Here is a 27,149-nt window from a genome sequence, read left to right as displayed (position 1 = left end):
ATATGATTGTAATGCTCATTAAACCATTCAGTGTGTCCTTGTGCCCTGGATGGGTGTCAGAGTTATCGCTAAAAAAAAGAACCCATCAATATTTTCCTAATAAATTAAAGGTAAACAGAATAACTTATGGAGATTTGAACTGCACATACACACACACACAAAACCATTCCATAGTGCAAGAACTAGTCCTTTCCATTTTTTATGTCATATCAATATCAAGCCAATATCAAAGATCTCTTTAAAGCTGTGATGCAAAGCCCATTAAAGAACTGAGCTGATTTTAATGCCTACGTAGTAGTGTTATCTTATAATAAGTCAGCTAAGCATTTTTATTTATAGCATCATTGTCAGAAATGGCCTTCGACTTGTCCAATTTACGCTTGATGAAGCTGAAAACGACCCTAACAGCGCGTTTTACGAGTGCCTCAAGGCTTAAAGTGAATTTTTGGGCCAAGATGAGAAGAAAGTTAATGTCAGCCTTGATGCAATGGCCACACTTGGACGTTTATAATGTTTTATTTACTGTAAAAGTCTCTAAATGTATGCAGGTTATAATGAATGCTGCAAAAAGGTCCTTTTAGGTAATAAAATTGGTCTTTGCATTTCATATAATTGTGAAAGTAAAGGAAACATGCAAATATTAGTGACAAAATGTGCTTATATTTCAGCAGTAGATACATACAGTGCAAAGTTTGTTTGGAATATTTACAAATTTATTAAAAATGAAGAAAAAAAATCACAAGTATTTACAGCCTTTGCCTTTACTCAAAATTTTGCTCAGGTACATCCTATTTCCACTGATCATCTTTGAGATGTTTCTACAACCTAATTGGAGTCCACCTGTGGCACACACCTGTCTATATAAGGTCACACAATTAATAGTGCATGTCAGAGCACAAACCAAGCCATGAAGTCCAAGGAATTGTCTGTACACCTCTGAGATTGTAACGAGGCACAGATCTGGGAAAGGGTACAGAAAAATTTTGCAGCATTGAGGGTCTTAATGAGCACAGGCCGTCCCTCCAAACTGAGTGATCGGGGAAAGAAGGCCTTAGTCAGGGAGGTGACCAAGAACCTGATGGTTACTCTAAAAGAGCTCTAGTGATTCTCTGTGAAGAAAGAAAAACCTTCCAGAAGAACAACCATCTCTGCAGCACTCAACCAATAAGGCCTGTATGTAGAAGCCACTCCTCAGTAAAAGGCACATGGCAGCCCACCTGGAGTTTGCCAAAAGGCACCTGAAGTAACCATCAGAAAAAAAGATTGAACTCTTTAGCCTTAATGCCAAGCGTCATGTCTGGAAGTCACCAGGCACTGCTTATCACCTGCTCATCACCTAACTAATACCATCCTTATAGTGAAGCATGGTGGTGGCAGAATCATGCTGTGGGGATGGTTTTCAGTGGCAGGAACTGGGAGACGACTTGACAGGATCGAGGGAAAGATGAATGCAGCAATGTACAGAGACATCCTTTATGAAAAAATGCTTCAGAGTGCTCTGGACCTTCAGCTTCCAATAGGACCCTAAGCACACAGTCAAGATAAAAAGGCGTGGCTACGGGACGATTCTGTGAATGTCCTTCAGTGACTCAGCCAGGGCCCAGACTTGAACCCGATTGATCATTTCTGGAGAGATCTGTAATTGACTGTGCCCTGATGCTCCCTATCCAACCTGATGGAGCTTGAGAGTTATTACAAAGAAGAATATGAGAAACTGCCCAAAAATAGGTGTGCCAAGTTTGTAGTATCATATTTAAAAAGACAAGGCTGTCTTTGGTGTCGAAGGTGCTTCAACAAAGTATCGAGCAAAGGCTGTGAATACTTACGTGCATTTTATGTAATAGATTTGCAAAGATTTCAAACACACTTCTTTCATATTGTGATTTTGGAGTTTTGTTTGCAGAATTTTTAGGAAAATAATTCATTTAATCCATTTTTGAAAAAGGCTGTAACATAACAAAATGTCGAAAAAGTGAAGCGCTGTGAATACTTTCCAGATGCACTGTATTACTCTGCTTCATCAATTTTGTCTTTTTATGAAAGCTTTGTTTGTACTAGAATTATGGTATAAACATAAGATCATGTTTTGGCTCTTGTCTTAAGTCTTCCTTCTTGTAGGTCTTATTAATACACTTGAAGAATGTCAACATTATAACACAATATTTCAGATAAAACTAAACAATTCCTTGTTTGAAATGCTTTTTTGATTTGGTTTTAGTGAAATTAAAGACATAGCTTTTCTCAAACAAAACTAACGTCAAAAATTATGATTTTTGCAGATTGTGGGTTTAATACAGGATTTAGCCATGTCTAGACTTGTCTAGCTCTTCATTAGGACATGATACTCAAATAACTGTACAAAGCCAACCAAATGTTCTGTGCCAAAGAAAACATGATAGTTATACTGTCTTGGATTGAGCACAGAGAGCAGAGTGAATATAAATTCTGAATGTCAAAGGGACAATGAGGGCCATAAAGGATTTAACCAGTAAGAAATGGCTCTAACAAAAAAAAAAGAGATTTTACACAATAGAATTTTACCCAGATGCTTTGGAGGACTTCAACCTTTCTTTCTCTCCGTGAGCCTGTACTTCTTGCGCTTCTTCCCTGTCTTGGGCTTCTCCTTCCAAATGGAATCCTACCATCACCTGGTACACTAAAGCACCCACTATGGCACCGATAAAGGGTGCAAAGGTCGGAACAAAGAACCAGTAATTATTTGCCCTGCAGCAGGAGGGAAATAAGAAAAAGTAGATGGATTTAGTGTATTTCAAGTTGGTTAAACCAAGTGCAACAATATACACAGGAATGTATGTTTTTTGATCGTATCCAATTAACATGGGCCTCTGTGTAAACTGAATAGAATAATGTGGAATTAAGCATCCATTTATTTTTATATACTACATAAATTACATAATACCTTACTTTACTGTATAAGTTGTTTAATATACAAAGAATCAGCACCTTTATTCTGAGAAAGTATGATAGTAAATGTAAATATGTACATTTCTAAATGTCCCCATGCCTTCTTGCTTTCCTAACCCCTGCCTACACCCACTACCTGACTAAACTATGTTAATACAAAAAGCGAGAAAAAAGAGAAACTGCACTGTCCAATAAGGAAAATCTTGTTGACAGAACAGATCAGAATTAGTTAATTAAATTATTTATCTTTATTCACTACCTCTATATTATATAAATAACTTAGGTGCATAGTCAGTCACCTGCTTACCTAATACTAAGCTAGTTCATGTCTGTTGCAAGCATTCACAAGTCAAATTTGGTATCCTACTCGCAATTTGAATTGTTTTTTTTTTTCCATCACATTGAAAAAGCTGACTGTTAAATATAGCTTCATTTTCTGCTTTTGTATTGCTATTTTATGGAAGTTCTGTGACACAGGTAAGAGAAATATCAGTTTATAGAATACATAATGTTTAAGTGGCTAATCATTAGTCACTTTGCTATTACATATTATGTAAGCATTGAATCTGATGCATTAAAGTATCTTCTCTACTTAATATAGTTAAAGTACTTACGTGAAGACTTCACTACCCCATCCTGCAATTGAGGTAAGGATTCGGGGTCCAAGGTCTCTGGCAGGGTTCACGGCATAACCCGAGTTAAATCCCATAGAAAGGCCAATAACCAAAACCACGAATCCAACAGTGAAAGCTTCTAGCCCACGTGGGATTGGGTTGTTAAATGGGTCCACAATGGCAAGAATACACACGATCAGTGCTGCTGTGCCAATCACCTACACAAAAAAACACAACTTTTTATTAAAAAGCTGTACATGGAAAATCTTTAAATTCCAGGATAGTTTGAAATGACTATTATCGTTATTTATTAATTTTCTCTATTTTCTCATGGCTTATGCTGTATATCATATCAGAAGATTTTTTTTAAAGTCAGTTGAAATAGTGAAATGTACCTAAACTTGTGTCTTACTTGGTCAAAGAAGCCATTGACCAAGCTGAGATGTTCAGATGGATACGTAGCAAATATTCCAGCTGTAGCATTTTCTCCAAACACAATCAAACTTCCCTTGTGATACTCCCAAAGAGCATCTGCAATCGCACAAAATAAACTGAGTTAAAAATGGTTGAAGTAGCAGCGCCAATAATCAATAGAAAAAGGTCCATAAATCATTTAACTGGACCATCCAAATATAGTGAGAGGAAAGAAAGAAGCTTACTTATTAAAAACTATATAATATACATTTTATGAGCTCATACTGATGTCCTAGTTCTATTCACTAGCTAATTAGTTTTATGTGACAAATTTGTTCACTTAGATATAAAAAAAAATATTTTTTTATGTATTTTCCTATTCACCAAAACTCACCAAAATACATGGCGAATATTATTCCAGATCCAAGAAAGGCACCGAAAGTCTGAAATATAAAGTACACAGGAAACTTCCTCCATGGTTCTCTACCCAGAATGCAAAGGGCAAAGGTTACAGTTGGGTTCAGGTGGCCACCTGTAATGCAACAAGAAATTTAATTTTTTTAGGATGATGCAGAATTCAGATGAGAGAATTACATAACTTGGCAATTGCAATTAATCTTACTAGCAATATAGCAAAAATATTGGCACCCTTTGCAAAAACAATAAGAAAACAACTTACAGAAGATTTGGTCAAAGAATTTAAACAAAGTAAACTAAAACTGCCAAGTATAAATAAATTGTATTAATTATCTAATGGTGGTCTAGTGGTTAAGATGCAGCGCTCCCACCGCTGCGACCCGGGTTCGATTCCCGGTCAGGGAACCATCCCCAGCCACTCTTAGTGCCGGTCCCAAGCCCGGATAAATTGGGGAGGGTTGCGTTAGGAAGGGCATCCAGCGTAAAACATGTGCCAAATCAAACGTGCGGAGGATCCGCTGTGGCGACCCCTAACGGGAGAAGCCGAAAAGAAAGAAAGTTATCTAATGCTTGATATTCAAAATATTTGATATTTGATATTCAAAAGTCCAGATTTGTCACAAACATATAATTCGCAGGGAAATGTAAATCTGTTTAGAAAATTGTGCATTAAATAAAAGGAACTAAAATAAGAAACAAAAAATATATAAAATATATAAGATATGTTTTCTTTGTCTACAGAATTGGCACCACATAACTTTTAGATTTAAGATAAAAAAAAAGAAACTATAAATAAAATCTAATCTCAGATAAAATAAATGAAAGTGCATTTATTAGCAATAAAACCAGTACACCCTAGATGGAATTGCAGTTTATCAAAGAAAAACCCGCATTCAGAACATCTCACCTGAAACCTGGCCACACACCAAAATCCCAAGTGTGGCAGCGAAACCAAATGCGAAATTAACCGTCAGGAACATTCCATGTGATCCTTCGCTCAATACTAACTGAGCAACAGCACCACAGCCAAACATCTGGATAAAGGGGAGAAACTATGTTATAACAAAATGGCTTAATCATCATTTTAGGATTTCACACAGTGTTCCACTGACTTGATGAACACTGTTCTACTTTTTAAATCCTTTAAAGGTGCACAGAGGTTTTTGGCTTACAAAGTGTTCTTCTTTACTAGTTCTCATTAAGGAAAGAAAAAAAGTGTCTCATTAAATGAAGAGCTTAAGAGGAGCTTTCCATGAACAGTGTTTTCACCAGAGAACAAATGTTTTAATTTAAGAAAAAGCATCATATATTTAAACACCTTATATTATATATTTTCTAGCATCTTAGTGCTAATTTCCTTACTTTACATTTTCAAAGATGGCCTTAAATACTATTTATGCAATGTCAATTCATTTATTTAGTCATATGCTTATAGAAATTATTTATAACATAGATGAATCAATAAAACAATACACAAAACTTTACTGTGAATATAAGCTTGTATTTATTATTTTTTTGTTTGTTTATTACTATAGTCATTTGTTTGCATACTTTCGGTGTAAACTGAACTGTGGATCAGTTTTCAATGCTTCGACAAAAAAGGCATAGAATAAAGCCATGGTCACTTTACAGGTTTGATCCTGAGATCGGGTTTCTGTTTGTACATAGTTTTGCACTTAGACCTCCAAAAGAGTGTGTTAATTAGTGCATGTGTGTGGTGCACTGTCAAATGGAGTCTTCTCCAAGATGTATTTCCCCATTATGCCTTGTACATCACTAAATATTTTTGTATTTTGTTGAATTACTGTATTAATCAAGTCTGATTTTTAAGTCAGAAAGGTGGAAAATACAGCAAATTCAATCATTTGCAGCATTTCTACATACTATACTATGATACAGTATATACCACAAGGTACTGCAAACTTCAGTAATGTGTAAAGCATACTTAAATATATATACATATATTACAACCAAACAAACTAGACATAGCAAACAGGAAAACCTCGGGCATTAAGGAGTATTTTATACCCCATGCAGCAGAAATCTATCTGTAAACTTTCACTTTATTGACAGATGACATGAATTGCACACATTCCTTATAAAAAAAGGGAAATGCTATAAAAACCCATGTGTACATAAAGGTCCATGTGTGTGTGTGTGTGTGTGTGTGTGTGTGTGTGTGTGTGTGTGTGTGTGTGTGTGTGTGTGTGTGTGTGTGTGTGTGAAAGATGAAAGGATACTGAAGTGCAAAGATACTGTCAGTGGATGTGCCCCCTACTTTGGGGATTATTTATTTATTTATTAACTTAATTAACAGCCTATTTATTTAATTGTTAATTTATTGATTTGTATTATGCATTACTACACAAATAATGTCTGAATTTCAGCCATTTTTTATGTAAATGAATACATATGCAGGAAATTCATGTACAGGGTTGTTTAGGTTCTTTAGTTGTTATAAAGTAAAAAAAAAAAAAAACAAGTTAAAAACAGTTGGGTTAGAGTGGAAAGAAGAAGTGTGCTGACAAAATGCAATGGTATTAAATAAATCGGTCTGTGTCCCTGTGGGAGATGTTTCATTATATTTCAATCATTTTCTAATTGAATTGAATAGCACCAATTTTCTGTTTCCTTGAGGCACATTGTAATCTTTCATACTCAATTTCTTAAGGACTTAAGTAAGAGCATTTCTTCTTTAATGGATGCTACACCCAAGGTTTTATCAAGGCCAAATCCTTCCAGATTTATAACTGGAATTAGATATAAATTTCTTTATTTTGAATTATTTTGTAGATAAAACCAAACAAGCAAACAGACAAATAAATAAAGACAAAGGAGTAAATTTGTTGACCTCAGAAATAAAGCAGACCTTCTATGACCTCCGTTTTTACTCTTTGTAGGGCAAAAACCCAGGCTGTACATTTATTTTTTTTAGAAATGATTTAGTGGTAAATAGAAACTGTTAAATTATCACCATTGATAAAAGGTTAATGCTATTTACAGAGGTGTAGGGTACAAACAATTTTCATTCTCACCACCAGGATGAGGGTGCCTCGGCATTCCGCAAGAGCCTGACGCATCAGTAGGTTTTGGATGTGAAACATCTGCATCATTTTGTCCATGAAAACCTTCTGCCTTCCCATAATGCCACAGATGCAGTGAGACTTAAAAAACCTTGAATAACGCTGCAGAGCATGCTGTAACCCTCTTTTAAATGGAGAACACACACACACACACACACACACACACACACACACACACACACACACACACACACACACACACACACTCACACACTCACACACACACACTCGCACGAACATGCACGTACCTTTGAGCACTCCCTTTCTATCTTCTCCGCCTCCACCTATATATCTTACACACTATTTGTTTTCTTTCCATTATTAAGATATACAGTGGGTACGGAAAGTATTCAGACCCCCTTAAATTTTTCACTCTTTTTTATTTTGCAGCCATTTTCTAAAATCATTTAAGTTCATTTCTTTTCCTCATTAATGTACACATAGCACCCTATATTGACAGAAAAACACAGCATTGTTGACACTGTTGCAGATTTATTAAAAAAGAAAAACTGAAATATCACATGGTCCTAAGTATTCAGACCATTTGCTCAGTATTTAGTAGAAGCCCCCTTTTGATCTAATACAGCCAGGAGTCTTTTTGGGAAAGATGCAACAAGTTTTTCACACCTGGATTCAGGGATCCTCTGCCATTCCTCCTTGCAGATCCTCTCCAGTTCTGTCAGGTTGGATGGTAAATGTTGGTGGACAGCTATTTTTAGGTCTCTCCAGAGATGCTCAATTGGGTTTAAGTCATTGCTCTGGCTGGGCCATTCAAGAACAGTCACGGAGTTGTTGTGAAGCCACTCCTTCGTTATTTTAGCTGTGTGCTTAGGGTCATTGTCTTGTTGGAAGGTAAACCTTCAGCCCACTCTGAGGTCCAAAGCACTCTGGAGAAGGTTTTCGTCCAGGATATCCCTGTGCTTGGCCGCATTCATCTTTCCCTTGATTGCAACCAGTCGTCCTGTCCCTGCAGCTGAAAAACACCCCCATAGCATGATGCTGCCACCACCATGCTTCATTGTTGAGACTGTACTGGACAGGTGATGAGCAGTGCCTGGTTTTCTCCACACATACCGCTTAGAATTAAGGCCAAAAAGTTCTATCTTGGTCTCATCAGACCAGAGAATCTTATTTCTCACCATCTTGGAGAACTCCATGCGGCTTTTCATGTGTCCTACACTGAGGAGAGGCTTCCGTCGGGCCACTCAGCTATAAAGCCCCACTGGTGAAGGGCTGCAGTGATGGTTGACTTTCTACAACTTTCTCCCATCTCCCGACTGCATCTCTGGAGCTCAGCCACAGTGATCTTTGGGTTCTTCTTTACCTCTCTCACCAAGGCTCTTCTCCCCCGATAGCTCAGTTTGGCCGGTCGGCCAGCTCTAGGAATGGTTCTGGTCGTCCCAAACGTCTTCCATTTGAGGATTATGGAGGCCACTGTGCTCTTAGGAACCTTAAGTGCAGCAAAAAATTTTTTAGAACCTTGGCCAGATCTGTGCCTTGCCACAATTCTGTCTCTGAGCTCTTCAGGCAGTTCCTTTGACCTTAATGATTCTCATTTGCTCTGACATGCATTGTGATCTGTAAGGTCTTATATAAACAGGTGTGTGGCTTTCCTAATCAAGTCCAATCAGTATAATCAAAGATTTCTGGATTTAAATGAAGGTGTAGAACCATCTCAAGGATGATCAGAAGAAATGGAGAGAACCTGAGTTAAATATATGAGTGTCACAGCAAAGGGTCTGAATACTTAGGACCATGTGATATTTCAGTTTTTCTTTTTTAATAAATCTGCAAAAAGGTCAACAATTCTGTGTTTTTCTGTCAGTATGGGGAGCTGTGTGTACATTCATGAGGAAGAAGAATGAACTTAAATGATTTTAGCAAATGGCTGCAATATAACAAAGAGTGAAAAATGTAAGGGGGTCTGAATACTTTCCGTACCCACTGTAGGTTCTGGTGTGTGTATGTGTGTGACCAGGTTCTGTTTAAGCTCTACTAAGTTAATTTTATCTAATGTATTTGTGTTGTTTTTATATAATTACATTTCATTTGTAATAATTATTTTTTGTGTGCTATGAGGAACAGCAGAGAGCATGTAGCACATACAGGTCTCCAGGTTGGGTTATCTATATTGATACTGGAATTATATACAATGCAGGTATGGTACACATACATTTATTTAATTTTTTTTTTTTTTTGTGCTGTTGGAACAGCTTAAATGCTCTACAACAAATAACAGCCAGTAAATTCTTCACCCATGGGGTTCCTAAATTATAAATACACACATGTATTTTAAGAAGCCAATGTTTCCAACGTTGTACTAAAGGGAAGACTTGTTTTGATATTTTTAACATACACTAGCAAATCTCTCTCCAGAACACCTATTAGTCCGTCATACAATGTGCCTAAAATAGTAGCATCTGGTTTGATTGTGGACAGGATATATTGTAGTCTTTAAAAGCTTCTTTGCCTTTAACTGCATAGAATACTTGAATATCAAGAATGAACCAGAAATCAGGCCATCAGACCCCTTCTCAGTCGTACAGTCTGATGAGAGAAGTCTGAAAAAAATAGCCAGGCTGCTTCACACTCACAGGAAGGCAATGTAACTAATTGACCCACTCTTAATAACTGTGTTAAGCAAAAAAATAAAAAAAAACAACCCATGTTGAGATGAATGAGCTTCAGGAGAAAACCAAATCAGGTTTCAGTCCTCTCAGCCAAGAACAAGAACAAGAATTGGAAAAAGTTTATTCTTAATATATACATCCTATATGTATACACATATGACCATAACCTTTCATCATTGCGTCTTATGTTATCTCCAGTTGAACACCTGGAATTTAAATGCTTTGCATGTCTTGGCAGGCTTCCAGAGTTATATCCAGGCAGAATATATTTTTTCACCTGTCATTCAAACATTTGCATGTTTGAATGACAGGTGATCATGTGGACGGTCATTATATAACTTCCACCTCCATAAGGGTATAGGGTATAGGCAAGGTCATAAGAAGAGAGACAGCATGCAGGTGGGTGCCAAAACAATCTTGCCTCAGAACAGAAATCTGGCACAATTAACTAAGGGTAAGAGGGTAAAATTTTGCTTCTTGTCCTTTTGTCTTTTGAACATATTATAAAGGAAAGTGATGAAGGTACATTGTATGCACTAAGGGATTTATGCAGAAATAACCCTTCAGCAGGGGGCAGCTCCAGTGTTATTATCGGATCCCCCACTGTTGCTTTCTTTCCAATATAGTTTCTTCAATATCTGAAGTTTTTTGGCCAGGCTGAATTTTTGCCTGTTTCTTGCTTGTGAGGTCATTCAGAGGCTTATAACTACATGACAAAAAGGATGGCAATTTATAATTAAGCTACTTTTCAAACATCAAACAGAAACACAACCCCCCACCCCCCATCCCCCAAGTAACAAAAATTCCATAAACTGAACATGAAAAACGAGGACATGGAAACCAGGAACAAACATGAAAATACAAATTTGTGACAAAAAGTGCTGGAGAGGTGATGCTATATAGAACATTAGGTGCACAGACAATCATGTTATATGGTGAGATGCAGTGACTGTTTTGACTGAGTTATAATGGTATAATCTAATGACATAATCCTGACATACAGTAAAAAAAAAAAAAAAAGGTGAAAATATAGTTGCCTGAGCAGTTTGATTTGTTTTAAATAAGTAATATTTTGAGTATTCTTTACATTACTATCGGTCTATTACAATGTGCTTTTATTTATTATAATTTTGTAGCATTGTTTTTTGTAGATAGCAGCATCTAAAACCACTTACTATAAAAATGCTAAAACAAACTCAAGATTATAGTCTACATCTGCTTTTAAAGCGGGTAAAATTCATTTTACTAAAATGCCAATCAGATCACAATAACTAAAGGAAACAAAAACAAACTTCATTCCTGTAGGTGCACTAAATTTTACACAAAATTTTATTGACGAAGTAGTTTTCCCTAATTTGTTTTTGTATTTTACATTTATATTTTTCATTTCATCATTGAGGCCTTTGTTTAGTTTAGTTTTTTAATCACAAAATGACTATGTATGGCTTTAATATGCCTCTAGATGAAAAGAATATCCAGCCATCCTTCTTTTCCATCCATCCCCCTGATTTAACTTCCTTCTCCTTTTCCCTCCTCGACTCAATAGCTCCAGTCTTGCAAGAGATATTTGAAGCAGAGTAAAGGTCTTAAAGATCTGGAGAAACAGGATTTCCATGAAATTTTACTATTGACAAGGCAGGTACAAATAAAACAGCATATTGTTCTTGCAAGTAATATGATCATAGCCAAACATATGCGCTTAAGAGGTTATTTTTTAGTCGAGTACACAGATATAATATAGTCAGAATGAAGAGAAATAAAGGCAATTATGGCACCCAGATTTTCAAAAGGAATTAGCAAAGAAGGGTAGACTGATAAAGCAGTGCATGCAAGATAAAGTGAAAAAGATCAACAGTCAACAAATTGCTAAACAAACAGATTGATAAACAGAAATGAGTTATTGTAGCTCCAAAAAATGCTTGACAATGGAAATGATATGAAAAGTTTGGGTGATTGGTAATCCAGGACTCGACTGATCCGGAATAAAATTCTGGTTTGTGATTGGCATATTTGATTTGGCACATGTTTTACGCTGGATGCCCTTCCTAACGCAACCCTCCCTATTTATCCAGGCTTGGGACCGGCACTTAGAGTGCACTGGCTTGTGCAACCCTAATGGCTGGGTTCATGCTTTTTATTTAGAACATATTTTTAAAGATTCCGTCATCTTAAAACAACAATGAAAATGATAATACAATGAAATAATAATTACATAATTATGAGACTGCTGAAAAAAAGAGATCGGTGCATGACAAGAGTAATAATCTTGATTGTCTGTACGTCAAGCTTGTTTCACTGAGCATTAACAGGAATCCATTAATTAAGAAAAATGACAAGTAGCACAAAACAAGAATGTTATCATTTCGATTAATACACTACAGTTTTTTGACAGTATGTAAGAAAAAGTGATTTTTCAGTAAACACACTTCAGGCATGTCATAAAATAATCAAGATACTGTTAAAGATAATCAACATACACTATATGGACAAAAGTTTGTGAACACTTGACTATAAGATTTTTTATGTGTTAATTGAATATCGCATTCCACATTTAGTCCCTGTTCGCAGTTACTGTATAATAACCTTCACTTTTCTGAGAAGATGTTCCACTAGATTTTAAAGTATGCTTCTGGAACATTTAGTTAGCATGTTAGTAAAGTCAGGTACTGATGTACAGTAAGGAGGCCTTGGTTGCACATCAGTGTTCCAATTAATCCTAAAGGCGTTCATTAGGGTTGAGGTCAGATCTCTCTAGCAGGCCACTCAAAATCTTTCACTCTAACTCATGTAAACCATAAATCCATGCACCTCACCTTATGCACAGGGGCATGGCACAGGTGAAAAGAGTAATAAAATATTCTACTCAATTAAAAGCAATGGTACTTTACTGAAACTTTACTTAAGTACAAGTAAGGTAACTGCTAAAAGTAGCTCATATAAAATGTACTCATGTAAAACACCTTCGATTAAAATGTGTTTTTAAACATGCACACAAAAGAAAATTACTAACAACTACTCAGTTACATTACATGAATAAATGTAATTTGTTACTTTCCACCTCTGGTGCATGGTCATACCTTTGTCCATATAGTGTACCTGCACCTTTATTGGTATAACACATTTTTTTAACTCTTCATTCTTTTTGATATTATTGCTTCGCTATACATTTTCCATCATACTTTGTTAAGCAGCATCTTTGTTTCAAAACAACTGCCTTTCTAACAATTTAGTGGAAGAACATGGCATAAGAAATGCTTCTTTTATTCCCATTTCAGTTAGCATTGGAAACTATAAGAATATATAATTACACCTCAAGTGAACTGTTCCCACATTGTTGGCACCCATGAAAGAATCCAGGCTTACCCACCTCGCAAATCCCAAATTACCCTCTAATGATGACAGATTTATTTTAATGAGCACCATTCTGTGAAAGACGAAGTCCATGAGAAAGCAGAGGAGAATTACACTGACTCTAAAACGTTTATTTAACTGTATTGTTGTGCCTGTTCATCAGTTTTAAGTATTCTAACACTGTGTTATGGAATATAAATTTTATATGACATCCAGGGGTGTTGTGTTATTTCAGACGGTATTTGACTGAAAATGTAGGTTGTCAGGGAAAATAAAAGCCTGTGTGGCAATTTAATACATGGGATATCCGCAGTTCATGTAGATGTTTGCTCACACCTAGACAATTGCAGTGGCGGGTGTTAAGGGCCAGCGAGGCCTTCTCTGCTGGCCTAAACACTATCAGAAGCACTGACTTATATTTACAACCTAAATTCTAATATTTGTTCCATGAAATTGTTTATTCTCTTTATTTCGTAGCGTTTCTCTCGGCTGCACTGCTTCCAGAACGTGTATGTGGATGTTAGATTTTTTGTCCAATCAGATTTCAGCCTCTATGTGCTGCCATGTCAGTCTAATCTGCCCAGCGCCTTCAAAGTCAATACTGCTGGCGTTTTGACCATGGTCTCATTAAGAATTAGCTGTTCCTTTAACCAATCAGATTCCATATTATCCTCACAGGGCCAGCTAGCCCAGAATAGCGTCAGCATTTTTCCATCCTCTGATTGGTTGGTCAGAGGAAAAATGTTACAGCCTAATTCGACTGACAAAACACATCTGAAGCACTCTGCACACATTAATACATCTGAGTTAGACTTTTTTATGCCTACGGAGGAACAGAAATTGATTTGATTTGAACATATTTAAAAATACATTTTCAAGAAAAGCTAGACATTGTGAGGAGAGTTCGGCCAACCCTGAAGCTAGCTAGCTTGTCTTAGCCCGGGAAAGGGTTTGTTCTTCACTTCATGTAACATGTTTTTGTCATGTTATTGGACAAATATTGATTCTGAACTGCTCCAGATGTTGTAGGTGGCAGATTTGTTGTGGTGTTGTGGTGGTAGTGTAGAGGTTTGGAGTCTTAACTGGGTTTCTTGCTTTAGTAAAATGGTGTTCACCCTCCATATATGAAATGCCTCTCTCTCTGTAATGACACGCGTTGTTATATTGCGTATTTGTATAGTATTGATTGTTTCTATAGTTGCGATGTGATAGTGGTGGTATTAAGAGGTGGATTAGGTTGGGTATGTCCCCACTGAAGGCCCAGGTTACAAATGCACGGCCCACCACTGCACAATTGACTCTGTGGTGTTTCTTTTGCACTGATATATATGATGATTCGAAGGACTTTAATAGAGTCACTTGCACTCTTTTCATCTTTTTCAGTCTCCTTACACACACACACACACACACACACACACACACACACACACACACACACACACACACACACACACACACACACACACACACACACAGAGCAGGAAAGTAATTGATTTATGTATTGATTTAAATCTTTGGAAACACTTTGAGGCCAGAAGTTATTCAAAATAGAAATGCAGTTCCGTGAGAAATCTGATGTAATGTACCTTCATTACATTCCACGATTACCTGAAAACCACGGGTGAATAAAAATGGTGACTAATCAAATACATCAAATACAACCAACCTCATCAGCAATACCAAAGACCAAACATCATCTCTGACCTGCTTCCATAAACACTAACATTATCGTAATGTAAACCCCACACTGTTCATTTCATATGTGTTACATTAACACAATCAACAAGGTCCACTATAGTGCAATCCTTACATTATTATTTGCACCACCTGACGTTACATACCCTGTATAGTTAATGTCTTTGTTTCTTTATTAATATATTCTTTTATTTTGTATAGTTTTTTATATTTTTATAGCACCAGCACTCCATGATAAATTCCTTGTACATGCAACCAATGATACTTGTCAATAAAAATGATTAAAACTTACATTAGATAACGTGAAGCCATTACCTTAACAGTGTTGATTGTTTTGCTAGAAATGCGCATCCTGAAGTGCCTTTTCTACCACAGCAAATGCTTAAAATGTTGTTTATTACAGAGAAAATTGTCATGCTTTTGAGTTATAAATACAACGTATAGTTACATTTAATCTTATTAAAACTCTGCTGAACGATCATTTTTATTGTTATATTATAGGAGATATACAGTAAAATCAACACTATATGAACTCATATTTGATGACAAAGCATTTCTTTGTTAGTTTTTTCTTAATCCATTTATTTAACTAAAGTGAAAGCGTCTTCCATACCAAACCCTGTGAGTAAGTGGTTGTTATAGAAACCACATCGTATTACAATGAGAGCATTAAAAAAGTACACTTTTTAGCTATTTTTTAACCAATCAGATTGAAGTATTGAAAACTGACCCTTCTTGTTATTATATCAAATTCTATGTTTTTATAGTCATTATAGCAGTAAATGTGGTATAACTACTAAACATTTATTACTAATCTAATCTAATTATTATCAACACTGCAACCACAGTAACTTGCTTCCAGCCATTATCCTGAGAACTACATATAAAATTTTTAAAAATGTCTTGGGGAGAAGCTTATCTTTGTTCTTTGGTTATTTAAACAAGGTTTTTCACTGTTTTCACTCAGTAGCCTCAGATATAGCTTTGCGCGCTTCTGGTTCGAGTCTGGGAGCAGAGCAGGAGATCAAATTGCTGTCTACATTGATTTATTCAAAGGCTTTTTTTATTGAACAGACTCTTTTGAAAATATTTTCGAGACTTCGCTATATGTCTACGACTCCATTTCAAGAAGAGAAATAGCAGTGAGGAGTGTTTTTTCTCGTGCTTCATACACAGATGTACCGCAAAATAAGTGCTATTCTTACCTTTCGACTGTGAGGTAGCAGGAGCTTTTTAGTCTGGCTATTATGGGACTTAAAGCATAATTTATGCTGTTTAAGTTGGGAAGAAAAAGGTTGACAGACTGACAATGGAAATGACTCTGAAAGGAAAAGGGGGAAAATGCAAAAGTATGTAATAGTTGATGGTAATTATATACAACTTGTCTTGTTCTCATTTTCAAGATTGCCTCAAGAAGCCTCTGGGCTGAGACTAACAGCTTAGACATTGACATAATTATTAATTCAGTAATCAGTGCTATGCCTAAACCAAAATGCAACTTGACTCTTAAAATAAGTAACCCAAATTAGATTTATTTTGGCTCTTTGTGTGTGTGTGTGTGTGTGTGTGTGTGTGTGTGTGTGTGAGTGTGTGTGTGTGTGTGTGTGTGTGTGTGTGTGTGTGTGTGTGTGTGTGTGTGTGTGTGTGTGTGAGTGTGTGTGTGTGTGTGTGTGTGTGTGTGTGTGTGTGTGTGTGTGTGTGTGTGTGTTTTATCATTATATCTCATGAGGACATGGCAAATATCATCATTTTAAAGTGATAGCTATCTGCAAAATGTCATTTAAGTTCAGTTGAAGGGAATGCTTACTTCAGTGTACTTATATCTTGTGGTAGTGCTGTTAATATTTACACAAGGATTTACTCCATGCCTGACATATTTAATTAAAGTAATCAAATGAGATGTGACATCCCAGACTAGACCATCAAACTCAGTTTACTCTTTTTTGATTGTTTTTTTAGTAGATACTGTACCTGCCAATATTGATCACTTCTGTCAGCAATAACAGAATAATGAATTTATATGTTGAAGAAATACAACACATAGGACCTTTTTTATAAATAAAACAAGCTTTTTAAAGTGCATTTAAAAACATATTATAAAAACGAATACAAGTGATAGCTGTGGAAGGGGGTTGACAGATTTGTCCCCCCACTATAAAAAAAAAGCCAAGCCAGGAGGTCTTCAAATTGTGCATCCATCTATTAATTCTATTACATTCATCCTAGTGTCTAAAAATGAGCTTAATATATGTTATTTATCTTTATAGTGATTTTATCATTGTTATAATCTTTTAAAAAGTAAACACATTAGCATTCTATCTGGATTTTTGTGGTAAATACCTCTACACATTCCAAACATAGAAGCAGTGAACTGTTTCTAAAATTATTTATGGGTGTTAAGCGTTTTGTTATTTTTCTTGTTTCTGGCAATAGGTGTTTTTTGTACCATTTAAATTCTTCTTCTTCTTCTTCTTTCGGCAGCTCCCATAAGGGGTCGCCACGGCGGATCATCCGTCTCCATACTACGTTGTCCTCTACATCTGCCTCTTTCAAACAAACTACCTGCATGTCTTTCCTCACCACATCCATAAACCTCCTCCTTGGTCTTCCTCTTCTTCTCTTTCCTGGTGGCTTTCATCAATGCCACTGTCTCTAAATCATACATTCATCACAGGTCTCACCACAGTCCTATAAACTTTCCCTTTCACTCTTGCAGATACTCTTCTATCAGAAATCACTCCTGCCACTCTTCTCCACCCACTCCACCCTGCCTGCAATCTTTTCTTCCCTTCTCTAACACACTCTCCATTACTTTGCACTGTTGAACCCAGGTATGTCATCTGGTCCAACTGACTTTCCACTCTTTATCCTCTTGATTGCTGTTCTCACTTTCTCCTTATTAATCTTATCCACTTCCTGCTTCACCATCTCCACACCATCCAACCTTTTCTCTCTCTCATTTTCCTCGTTCACCAGCTGCTTAAAATACTCCCTCCATCTTCTCAACACACTCTCCTCACTAGTCAACACATTTCCATCTCCATCCTTTATTGCTCTAACTTGCAACACATCCTTCCCAGCTCGGTCCCTCTGCCTGGCCAATTGTTTTAAATCCTTTTCTCCATCTTTATTGTCCAACTTCTCATACAGCTCCTCATATGCCTTTTCCTTGGCTTTCGCCACATCCCTCTGCACCTGCTGCCGCATCTCCTTGTACTCCTGTCTACTTTTCTCATCACTCTGTCGATCCCAATTCTGTTTTGCCAATCTCTTTCTCCTTATGCTTTCCTGCACTTTCTCATTCCACCACCATGTCTCTTTGTCTTCCTTTCTATTTCCAGATGTCACACCCAGTACCTTTCTAGCTGTCTCCCTTATCACATCTGCAGTAGTTGCCCAATCATACAGCACCTCTTCACCACCGAGCCCCTGTCTGACCTCTTCCCTGAACCTCACACTACAGTCTTCCTCCTTCAGTTTCCACCATCTTGTTCTTCTTTTAGTCTTTACTCTCATCCTCTTCTTCTTCACCTCCAAAACCATCCTACAGACCACCATCTGATGCTGTCTAGCTACACTGTCCCCTCCCAACACCTTACAGTCTTCAATCTCCTTCAGGTTGCATCTCCTCCACTCTTATACGTCACGCTATTATCCTCCTTCTTCTTAAAATATGTATTCACCACTGCCATTTCCATCCTTTTAGCAAAATGTTTCACCATCTGCCCTACCTAAAATGAGCCATACCTACCCATCACCTCCTCATCACCTCTGTTCCCTTCACCAACATGCCCATTAAAATCTGCCCCAATCACCAATCTTTCATCCCTAGGTACACCTTCTACCACTTCATCTAACTCACTTAAGAATTTTTCCTTCTTCTCCATCTCACAGCCCACTTGTGGAGCAAAGGCACTGATGACATTTATCATCACAACTTCAACTTCCAGATTCAAGTTAATCACCCCATCAAAAACTCTCTTCATGTCCACTACACTCTTACTGTACTCTTCCCTCAGGATCACCCCTACACCGTTTCTCTTCCCATCCACACCATGATAGAACAGTTTAACCCCACCTCCAATGTTCCTAGCCTCATTTCCTTTATACTTGGCCTCCTAAAACACAACATATCTACCTTTCTCCTCTCCATCATATCAGCTCCCTCTCTCCCTTTTACCAGTCATAGTACCAACAATTAAAATGCCCACCCCAACCTCCACTATCCTCCACTTCTCCTTTCCTTGCTGTCTCTGTAGACGTCTTCCTCCTCTCCTTTTCCTCCTTCGGCCAACAGTAGCCCAATTTCCACCGGTACCCTGTTGGCTAACGATACCTGTGGTGGTCATTGGTAACCCAGGCCTCGAACCGATCTGGTATGAAACTCTGTTTCGTGATCCGCATATTTGATTTGGCACATGTTTTATGCTGGATGCCCTTCCTTACGTAATCCTCGCCATTTATCCGGGCTTGGGACCGGCACTGGCTTGTGCAACCCTAATTGCTGGGTTTTATTGTACCATTTAAATAAATCAAGTAAAATCAGAATTTCACACAGTTTGATCTCTAGGTGGCAGCAGAGTTTTGTGTCAATAAAGTAAGAAGTCATAAGTAGGGTCAAATTGTCAAAATGCCATCATCTTGCTTAAAAAAAAAAAAAAAAATCCATTGATGGCCCATCCCTGGTGCATTCACAGTTCCATACATTTCAAACTCTCTTGCAATTCTAATTACCTGATTTTAAGTAATCAACGACTGAAAAAGCATTGCTATTTGACAGATATAAGTCAATGCATCATTGATCCGCCCACCTTCATGTTGCCCCATGCATTCTCTATCAGCCTTTTCAGCAGAGGATGAGCAAGCAGTAGAGCATTTAACGACAGGGCTGCCAAGGTCATGATTTTACGCCACATTAGTCTAGCTTTAAACTACTCCACAATCCCCAAGACTTTTTTTTTTTGCAGCAAATAATCAGAAGTAAATGCAATGAATTTCTGCAAACAGTATGTCTATGAAATACAAAATCATTTTGTTGTAATATTTGTCCTCAAGATGCTGCTGTAGAAACTGCCCTGATTGTAAAAGCATCATTTATACTCATACTCATAAAAAAATCTGATGCCTTATAATATATAATGTAACATTTAAAACAAGAAAAACAAATAAATTAAATTTTAATGTCTAAATTGTACCTTTAATATAGAGTTTGAGGATGGATGTCAGGAGTCATTAAAATGTGCGGTGAATTGTGAACAAACAAAGCAAAGTAAGCATGCAGAGAAACATATCAAAAGCACGGCAGGTCTGATCACAGTGTCACGCATGCTTTCTTCCTCAGTGTCTACCATACCAGCATTCATAGTTTATTGTTAACAACTCACAGTAACTATTCCTTGATGCCTTATAATTAATAATATCATATAATTAATATGCATTTAAATGCAATATAATTAATTGATGCCATTTCATGAATTCTACATTGGTTACTCAATGTGGTTTCGATAAAAATCACATGTAATTGACTTCAGTCTGAGATTGCCATACTTTTACCAATATTCTCATAAAGTGGCTATTGGAATCCAGTTTCCTACAGCTCATGCACTTGAATAAAGCTGCATATGCAAAAATGTGAAATAGAAATGAAGCTACAAAAAAATGAGCACGGATTGAAGAAACGTCATAATATGGTGTGCATTAAAGGTACTCTGAATGCCCTTAAAGTAATGTGTAATGCTGAGACAGCATCGCTAGAAAACGGTGAACGCACTAGTGGACATCGCATCACCATTTCAGCAGTCACGCTGTCACACTGACAAATCTGTCCAAACTCATTTAGCGTCTCAGCAAAATCACACTCCTATTGAACTCAGCACTGAAGCTTCAGACACTGCTAACATTTTACAGATTATATACACTGAACAGTTCGATGTGCTGGCCACAGTCCACTAATGCCAGTGTCCAATATTTTCCTCTTCAATTCCCACAAGAGCAAAATTTCCATTCTAGAAAATCTCTGACATTAATGTGAAGAAAATATTCAGTCCCAGTGATTTGTTAATACTGCAATATACTTATAAACCACATCAAGATAATGACAACAATCAGCCAGCAATGGTTTATTCATCAGGACATTCAGCTTGTTCGATGCAATGGAGGACCTAATACTTAAACCTATTGATCAGTTTTATCTCCTCATTAAGTATTGAGTCACCACAACATGCTAGAATGATTATCAACCAGTCCATATCAACCAGACAGCCACTAGACTGGACATGGATTGGTAAAGTCTGGATACATCTTATGGCTTGTGAAAGATTCTCTTGCGGAAGACTGAAAGTTTTACTATAAACAGGAATTGGGCTTTAACAACCTGACGCCTTGAAATCTACTAAAATAATCCTTCGGACCAAAGCAGCAAAATGAGAAGTTTCATCGACACAGACAGGAGGGTCGATCCATTATTGAAAACTACCTCACCACTTCCAAAGTTCATGCAAAAGTCACTGGTATAATGTTGAATAAACCATGGCAAGGCAAATGTATTTAAAAGCACATACCTAATGAAAAGTGATCTACATAAATAAAATAGTATAAAATGATAGAACATGGATACAGTGTTTAACAACTTCAAAAATATTGGAAATGGAATACATTTGCCTTCCAACTACCTATATTTTGGTGATGCTATTTGCTGCATTTGCTATGCATACCAAGTGAGGGAATGTAAGAAAGTAATCAAGAGTTTAGAGTGCAGCAATAATTACCACTCTGGCTGCGAAGTGGTCCCACACACAGAGCAAAGTGAGCCTAGCTAATTCTCTATGTACAGAAGTTTGTGGAAAAGTGCTTCAATCTAGATCTTCAACAATAGTTGATGAATAACAAATTAAACTGTTGTAGGTGATAAGCAATCTACAGTAGTATCCATTTGGGTTCAGGTCTGGTCACTGCACTAAAAAAAGTATTTTTGGGTTACATCTTTACAGTTGAGTTGCAGCATTTTTTTCTACAAATTATTCAGTGGACTTTTTTTCTTGTGTAGATGGGGGCTCATCTTGGACAAGACTACTCAAGCCATGCCTGGATAAATTTTTATCATAGGTTAAAGGTAATCATAAACGAGATTTTCGACCACGTGCATTACTATGTCTGCGATTTCATCATGGACAGCAAGGTAATACAAAGAGCAAATGAGAAATTCTGCATGAAACTGGGCAAATCTGCCACAGAGCCGTTTGACATGACATGGCTTGCGTGCTTCAAAAGGGGAATAACATCACTGGAAGATGATGAGAAATCAGAAAGACCTTCAACAAATTCAAAATGTCGAAACCATTCAGCAATCTACACTCCACATGATCAGAATCACTGAATCACTGTCTTCTCGAAAAAGATCCTGCTTATAGGTCGCCATTTTGACACCATTGTGGAGATCCAACACGAATCGCAAAAGGTGCTTGCCATGCTTCAAAAAGAAGACTTCCAGGACACATTTCAGAGGTGGCGGTAGGTCTATCCAGAATGTCAATAGAAACAAGTGAATTTGTATGCTAAATGACTGAAGCAATGTACACTACAATAGATGGACAACTATCTTTTCCAACCATATGTGGTTCTTCCCACAACTCCACAACTTTGGAGGGATGCAGTTGTATAGGATGTCTTTGGATGGTAGCAATACATTTTCCCTTCACTTAAACTTGGAGACCTGTTCAGCATGACATGCCCCTGTGCACAAAGCGAGCGCCATGAAGACATGGTTTACATATTTAGAGTGGGAGATCTTGAGTGGCCTACTACAGAGATTTGATTTCAACCCTGTTGAACTCCAGGCCTTCTCACCCTACATCAGTTCCTAATTTCACTACTGTGGCGAAATGAGCAAGCTTGCAAAACCAGCTTTGTCATTACAGGACAACCAGTGGTTCTGGTATCTGCCATAACATTACGGTTTATCATTCTTGGAAGCCCTTAGTGTCTGTATCCACTTCAGAATGGAGCTTTGTACAGCAATGTCTGATATTCAGCAGATGTTTCATGCATGACTACCTTCCTTTCCCGTGGTTTCACAAGCACCAGCTTGTTGATTACCACATACAGGTCCAGGTTGTTGGCAATCATCTCTCATTAGCTGTGGCAATTTATGGCCAGAAGTGGACAGCTGTGGAGTGAGAAAATGCTTTTTTTAAATCAAACCTGATGCTGATGGTTGCATTATGTTTTTTTTTTTCCAGTGTAAAAGAAGCCACTAGTGAGATCAGAATAGTTCAAGACAAGCTGACTCAGGGATATGGTATACTTATAAATAGTCCATAATAGGCCTGAAAATATTAAAACTTTTCCACCAAAAGATCTTGAGAGGCACTACACGATCTTGATTCCGGACAGGATTTGAGCACAAATTCTGATTTCACTTGTAGGAGACTTTTGATGCATTTGATTCTTGCTTTTAAAGGCATTGTGTGGTCATGTAAATAGCAATCACTGGGCTGTCATCTTCACATGCATGAGCACACAAGCTAAACAAAACAGACGATATTGACTCAGTAGACATGTTAAATTTCATTAATAGTGCTCAGATGCTTCTTTGCTATGTGAAGAGAGGCAAAACAGAGGCCCCAACTGCGAAACCAACTCTGTGGGAGCCTTCAAAGAACTTAAAATCACAGCCAATGGCTTGCTGCTCCAGGGAGCTCAATATTAAACTCACAGATCAAAATCATTTGAATGTTCAACCACCCACATACTGCTCATATAGGTGGCAGCTGTAAGCAATTGTTTGGTTTCTGCATGCCAAATGCTTGATGCGTCTGTCAAAATCAGACCTGTATTCATTCATTTTTCTTGAATTACCACTTCCTGATCAGTGTCATGGTAGATCTATAGACTATATGACAATCACTAGGCACGCCTTAGGAATACACTGTGAATGGCTCAGTGAAGAGGAAAATAACAGGCAGGTGACAAGTTTCAACCAAAAATAATGGCTTCATTTTTTACCACTTTTCTTTTCAGAACAACATTATATACTGCTGACTTCCTCTGGCTCCTCCTCCATTCACACACCACACCCTTTTGCCACAGGGTTTTCTTTTATATTTAATTTTAGTTTTTATCCTAGACAGTGCACCTACATGCATGCTTGTTGAAAGGTGGTTGGAAAATGGACAAACTGTAGGAAATCCACAAGAACACTGGAAGAATAGAACTCAGAGCCACGAAACTGGAGCTTTAACACCACCATGCCAATCTATTCCTCATGACTGCTCATGACTGCTGGTATAAACCACTCACTCCAATATCCAGTTCAACCATCAAATTTGACATCATTCAAACTCAGATTCTGACTTAACGAATCTTTTATTATGTACAGTACCTCCTCTAACATCCAAACAGCAAAGCATGTCAATGATATTGGACTAACTTTTGTGACTTCAGTCCACAACATTATTTTTCCAGACTTTGCAATGTTATAGAGATGACCTGCCACACCAAGGTCATTCACTCATACATGCTGCAAAATTGCAAGGCCATTGAGAGTTACTATGTAATCATAAAGCTTCTGGTCCTTCAGCCTTGTCAGCATTGAGGAGGCACTGCTCCTTTTCCAAAATTCATTGGTTGTTTTCTTTATGCATTTCTCAACATTAAACTGAAATCTGTCATCTGGGGTTTTAACAGCTGTAGTTGTAGTATGTCTTCGATTGCTAAAGCTATATGTCATCTGTCAGCTATAGTATGTCATCAGCAACAGTTAAAAAAGCTAAAAGCCATTGTGGGTAGAAAAGTATGTATTAAACCACTGTGTTAGATGCTTGGATGGAGTAAAAAAAAATATCTTAGACAGTACAAAAGTCTTGATTATTGACAAATATAAAATCTATAATATTTCTTAGGATTAAGACTTTATAAATGAAATATTTTGCATCTTTTTAAATGGTTTTATGCATTTGCCCTTTGAGGTTTTCTTATTCTATTGGCAAATAATTTTGCTTAATCCTTGAAATAAATAATTTATATTAGAAGCAACAGTCAGTAAGTAAAGATAGATTATTTCAGACTTCATACTTCTGAATTCCGTAAAAAAAAGCCTACTGTAAAAATTTGCTACTAGAATAAAAATATACTAGATATAGAATAGAAATTAATAGAACATTTTTACAATTATTTTCAGATCTTGTACTTTTAAACAATCAAGATGCTATTTTAAGTATATTTCCAGTTATTAGGTTTCATTTCATTTTATTCACTTCATTTTCAATATTAGCCTGATGTCACTATATTTAATAATGTGCCTTATTTATAAAAATCTTTCATATTGTTTCAGCCTTAATACCGTTTTATTACTAAAGAATAATAGAAATGAAAGAAATGAACAGAGTATTGGGTAAAGGCAGATTTAAAACACTAGCTCAGCATTTTTTGGCAGATTGAGAATATTAATGGCTGTGAAATATAATCCAGTAGTTGAATTATTAAAAATGCATAAGGTAGACAGTAATTTGAAATGCAGTCTTTTTAAATGTACAGTGTCAAGTCAAGTAACGTTTATTTCTATAGCGCGTTTCACAACAGACATTTGTCTCAAAGCAGCTTTACAGAATTTAACAGTTAAGGTAAACGATGTGTATTTATCCCTGATGAGCAGCCATGGCGACTGTGGCAAGGAAAAACCCCCTTAGATGTTATGAGGAAGAAACCTTGAGAGGAACCAGACTCAAAAGGGGAACCCATCCTCATTTGGGTGATATCAAGAGTGTGATTATAGTTTTTAAACAATAAAGAACACCGGAGAGTGAGAGCTAATTACATGAGCACTAGAATGTAAGATTATGTCCTTCCTACAGTCTTATACAGTCATTTGAGATTATGGAACCAGGAGCTACTGAGCAACTCATAAAATAGCATTTGCAATCATAGATCCAACATCAGTTTCTCCATGGCAGAGCCTTCAAACACTCAAAGAGGTCCAATGTCCAAATAGCACTGGTACGTCTCTAGATGGTTTGGCATGTTTGCGCGGTCGGCATTTACTTCTTTAAAAGACCACAATCTTCTTGAGGTGGGACGTGAGTGTGGCATGCTATAAAGAATTACCTGTCAACTCATTAATTAAAGTCATCTATAGCTAAAATAGCTCTTTGATAGATTTTCTCACTATTCTGAGAAAATTGAAGTGTAACACATGTAAGTGATCATGATGAGCTTAATTTGTACAATGACAATAAAGCTAACAAAAGAAAATTGAATATTATATAGTATTGATCAATTTCTGACTAGCAAATAATCTTTCGGAAGCTAAATTAGATTGTATGTTTATTCCTGACACTGGGGTAAGCAAATATGAAAAAAACTGAATGGATAAAAAGTATTTAACTTAAAATGAGTAAAAAAATGAAAAGAAACTGAACTCATCTCTAAAGCTAATAATCTCTGTTAAACACTATTGAAGAACTTACACAAGTACACATACACAAAATATTAAATGGCACAGTACAAATTAGTTTGCTAGTTAACACAGTTAATAATTGAATTTTTTTTACGCATTTTTAAATAATTTTTCTCACACCAGGGAGCTGTCGAAGAAATCTAGTTTAGTCATAGTTTGGCTTTGTCCCAAATGCAACAATTTTCTTACAGTAAAATCTAAAATACGCTTCATGATCATTTAAATTAGCGAAGGAGCACAATTTCTAAAATCTTTAATAATTAAAATTTTTTTTTTTATAATATTAAAAAAGAGAAAAAGGTCTGTCGTAAGACTTCTTTATCACCAGTGGTTCAACAGATAGATAACTAAATTTAAACAAAGCATAACTATGCATATATTTTCATTTTTACATAGCTATGGTCACAGATACAATGTTTGAATTAAAAGAATGAATTTTTTTTAATACTTTACTTTAAATAAGACACAATTAAAGCCTGGAAGAGCGCACAGGAACACTTAACAAACAAAAATCTGTAAGCCTCTGCTAGGCTTTAATTGAGTTTTTATCTCTGTAAAATAAATTAAC

The 27,149-nt window shown here is 36.7% G+C and overlaps 1 protein-coding gene across 1 annotated transcript; it reads right to left on the bottom strand.

The window, feature by feature from the left end:
- Window positions 1-2,537: 2,537 nt before the first annotated feature.
- aqp3b (aquaporin 3b) lies at window positions 2,538-7,513 on the bottom strand (the record flags this gene model as incomplete). Its single annotated transcript, XM_083565407.1, has 6 exons — window positions 2,538-2,724; window positions 3,540-3,757; window positions 3,952-4,070; window positions 4,348-4,485; window positions 5,278-5,404; window positions 7,406-7,513. The coding sequence occupies 6 exons, from the start codon at window positions 7,511-7,513 to the stop codon at window positions 2,538-2,540; spliced, it is 897 nt and encodes a 298-aa protein (XP_083421533.1).
- Between the last annotated feature and the right edge of the window lie 19,636 nt (window positions 7,514-27,149).

Source organism: Silurus aristotelis, assembly GCF_946808225.1.
Source record: "Silurus aristotelis genome assembly, chromosome: 16".
Lineage (NCBI taxonomy): Eukaryota > Metazoa > Chordata > Actinopteri > Siluriformes > Siluridae > Silurus > Silurus aristotelis.
Note: the sequence above shows the minus strand (reverse complement) of the source record. Positions and strands in the feature narration are given on the sequence as shown.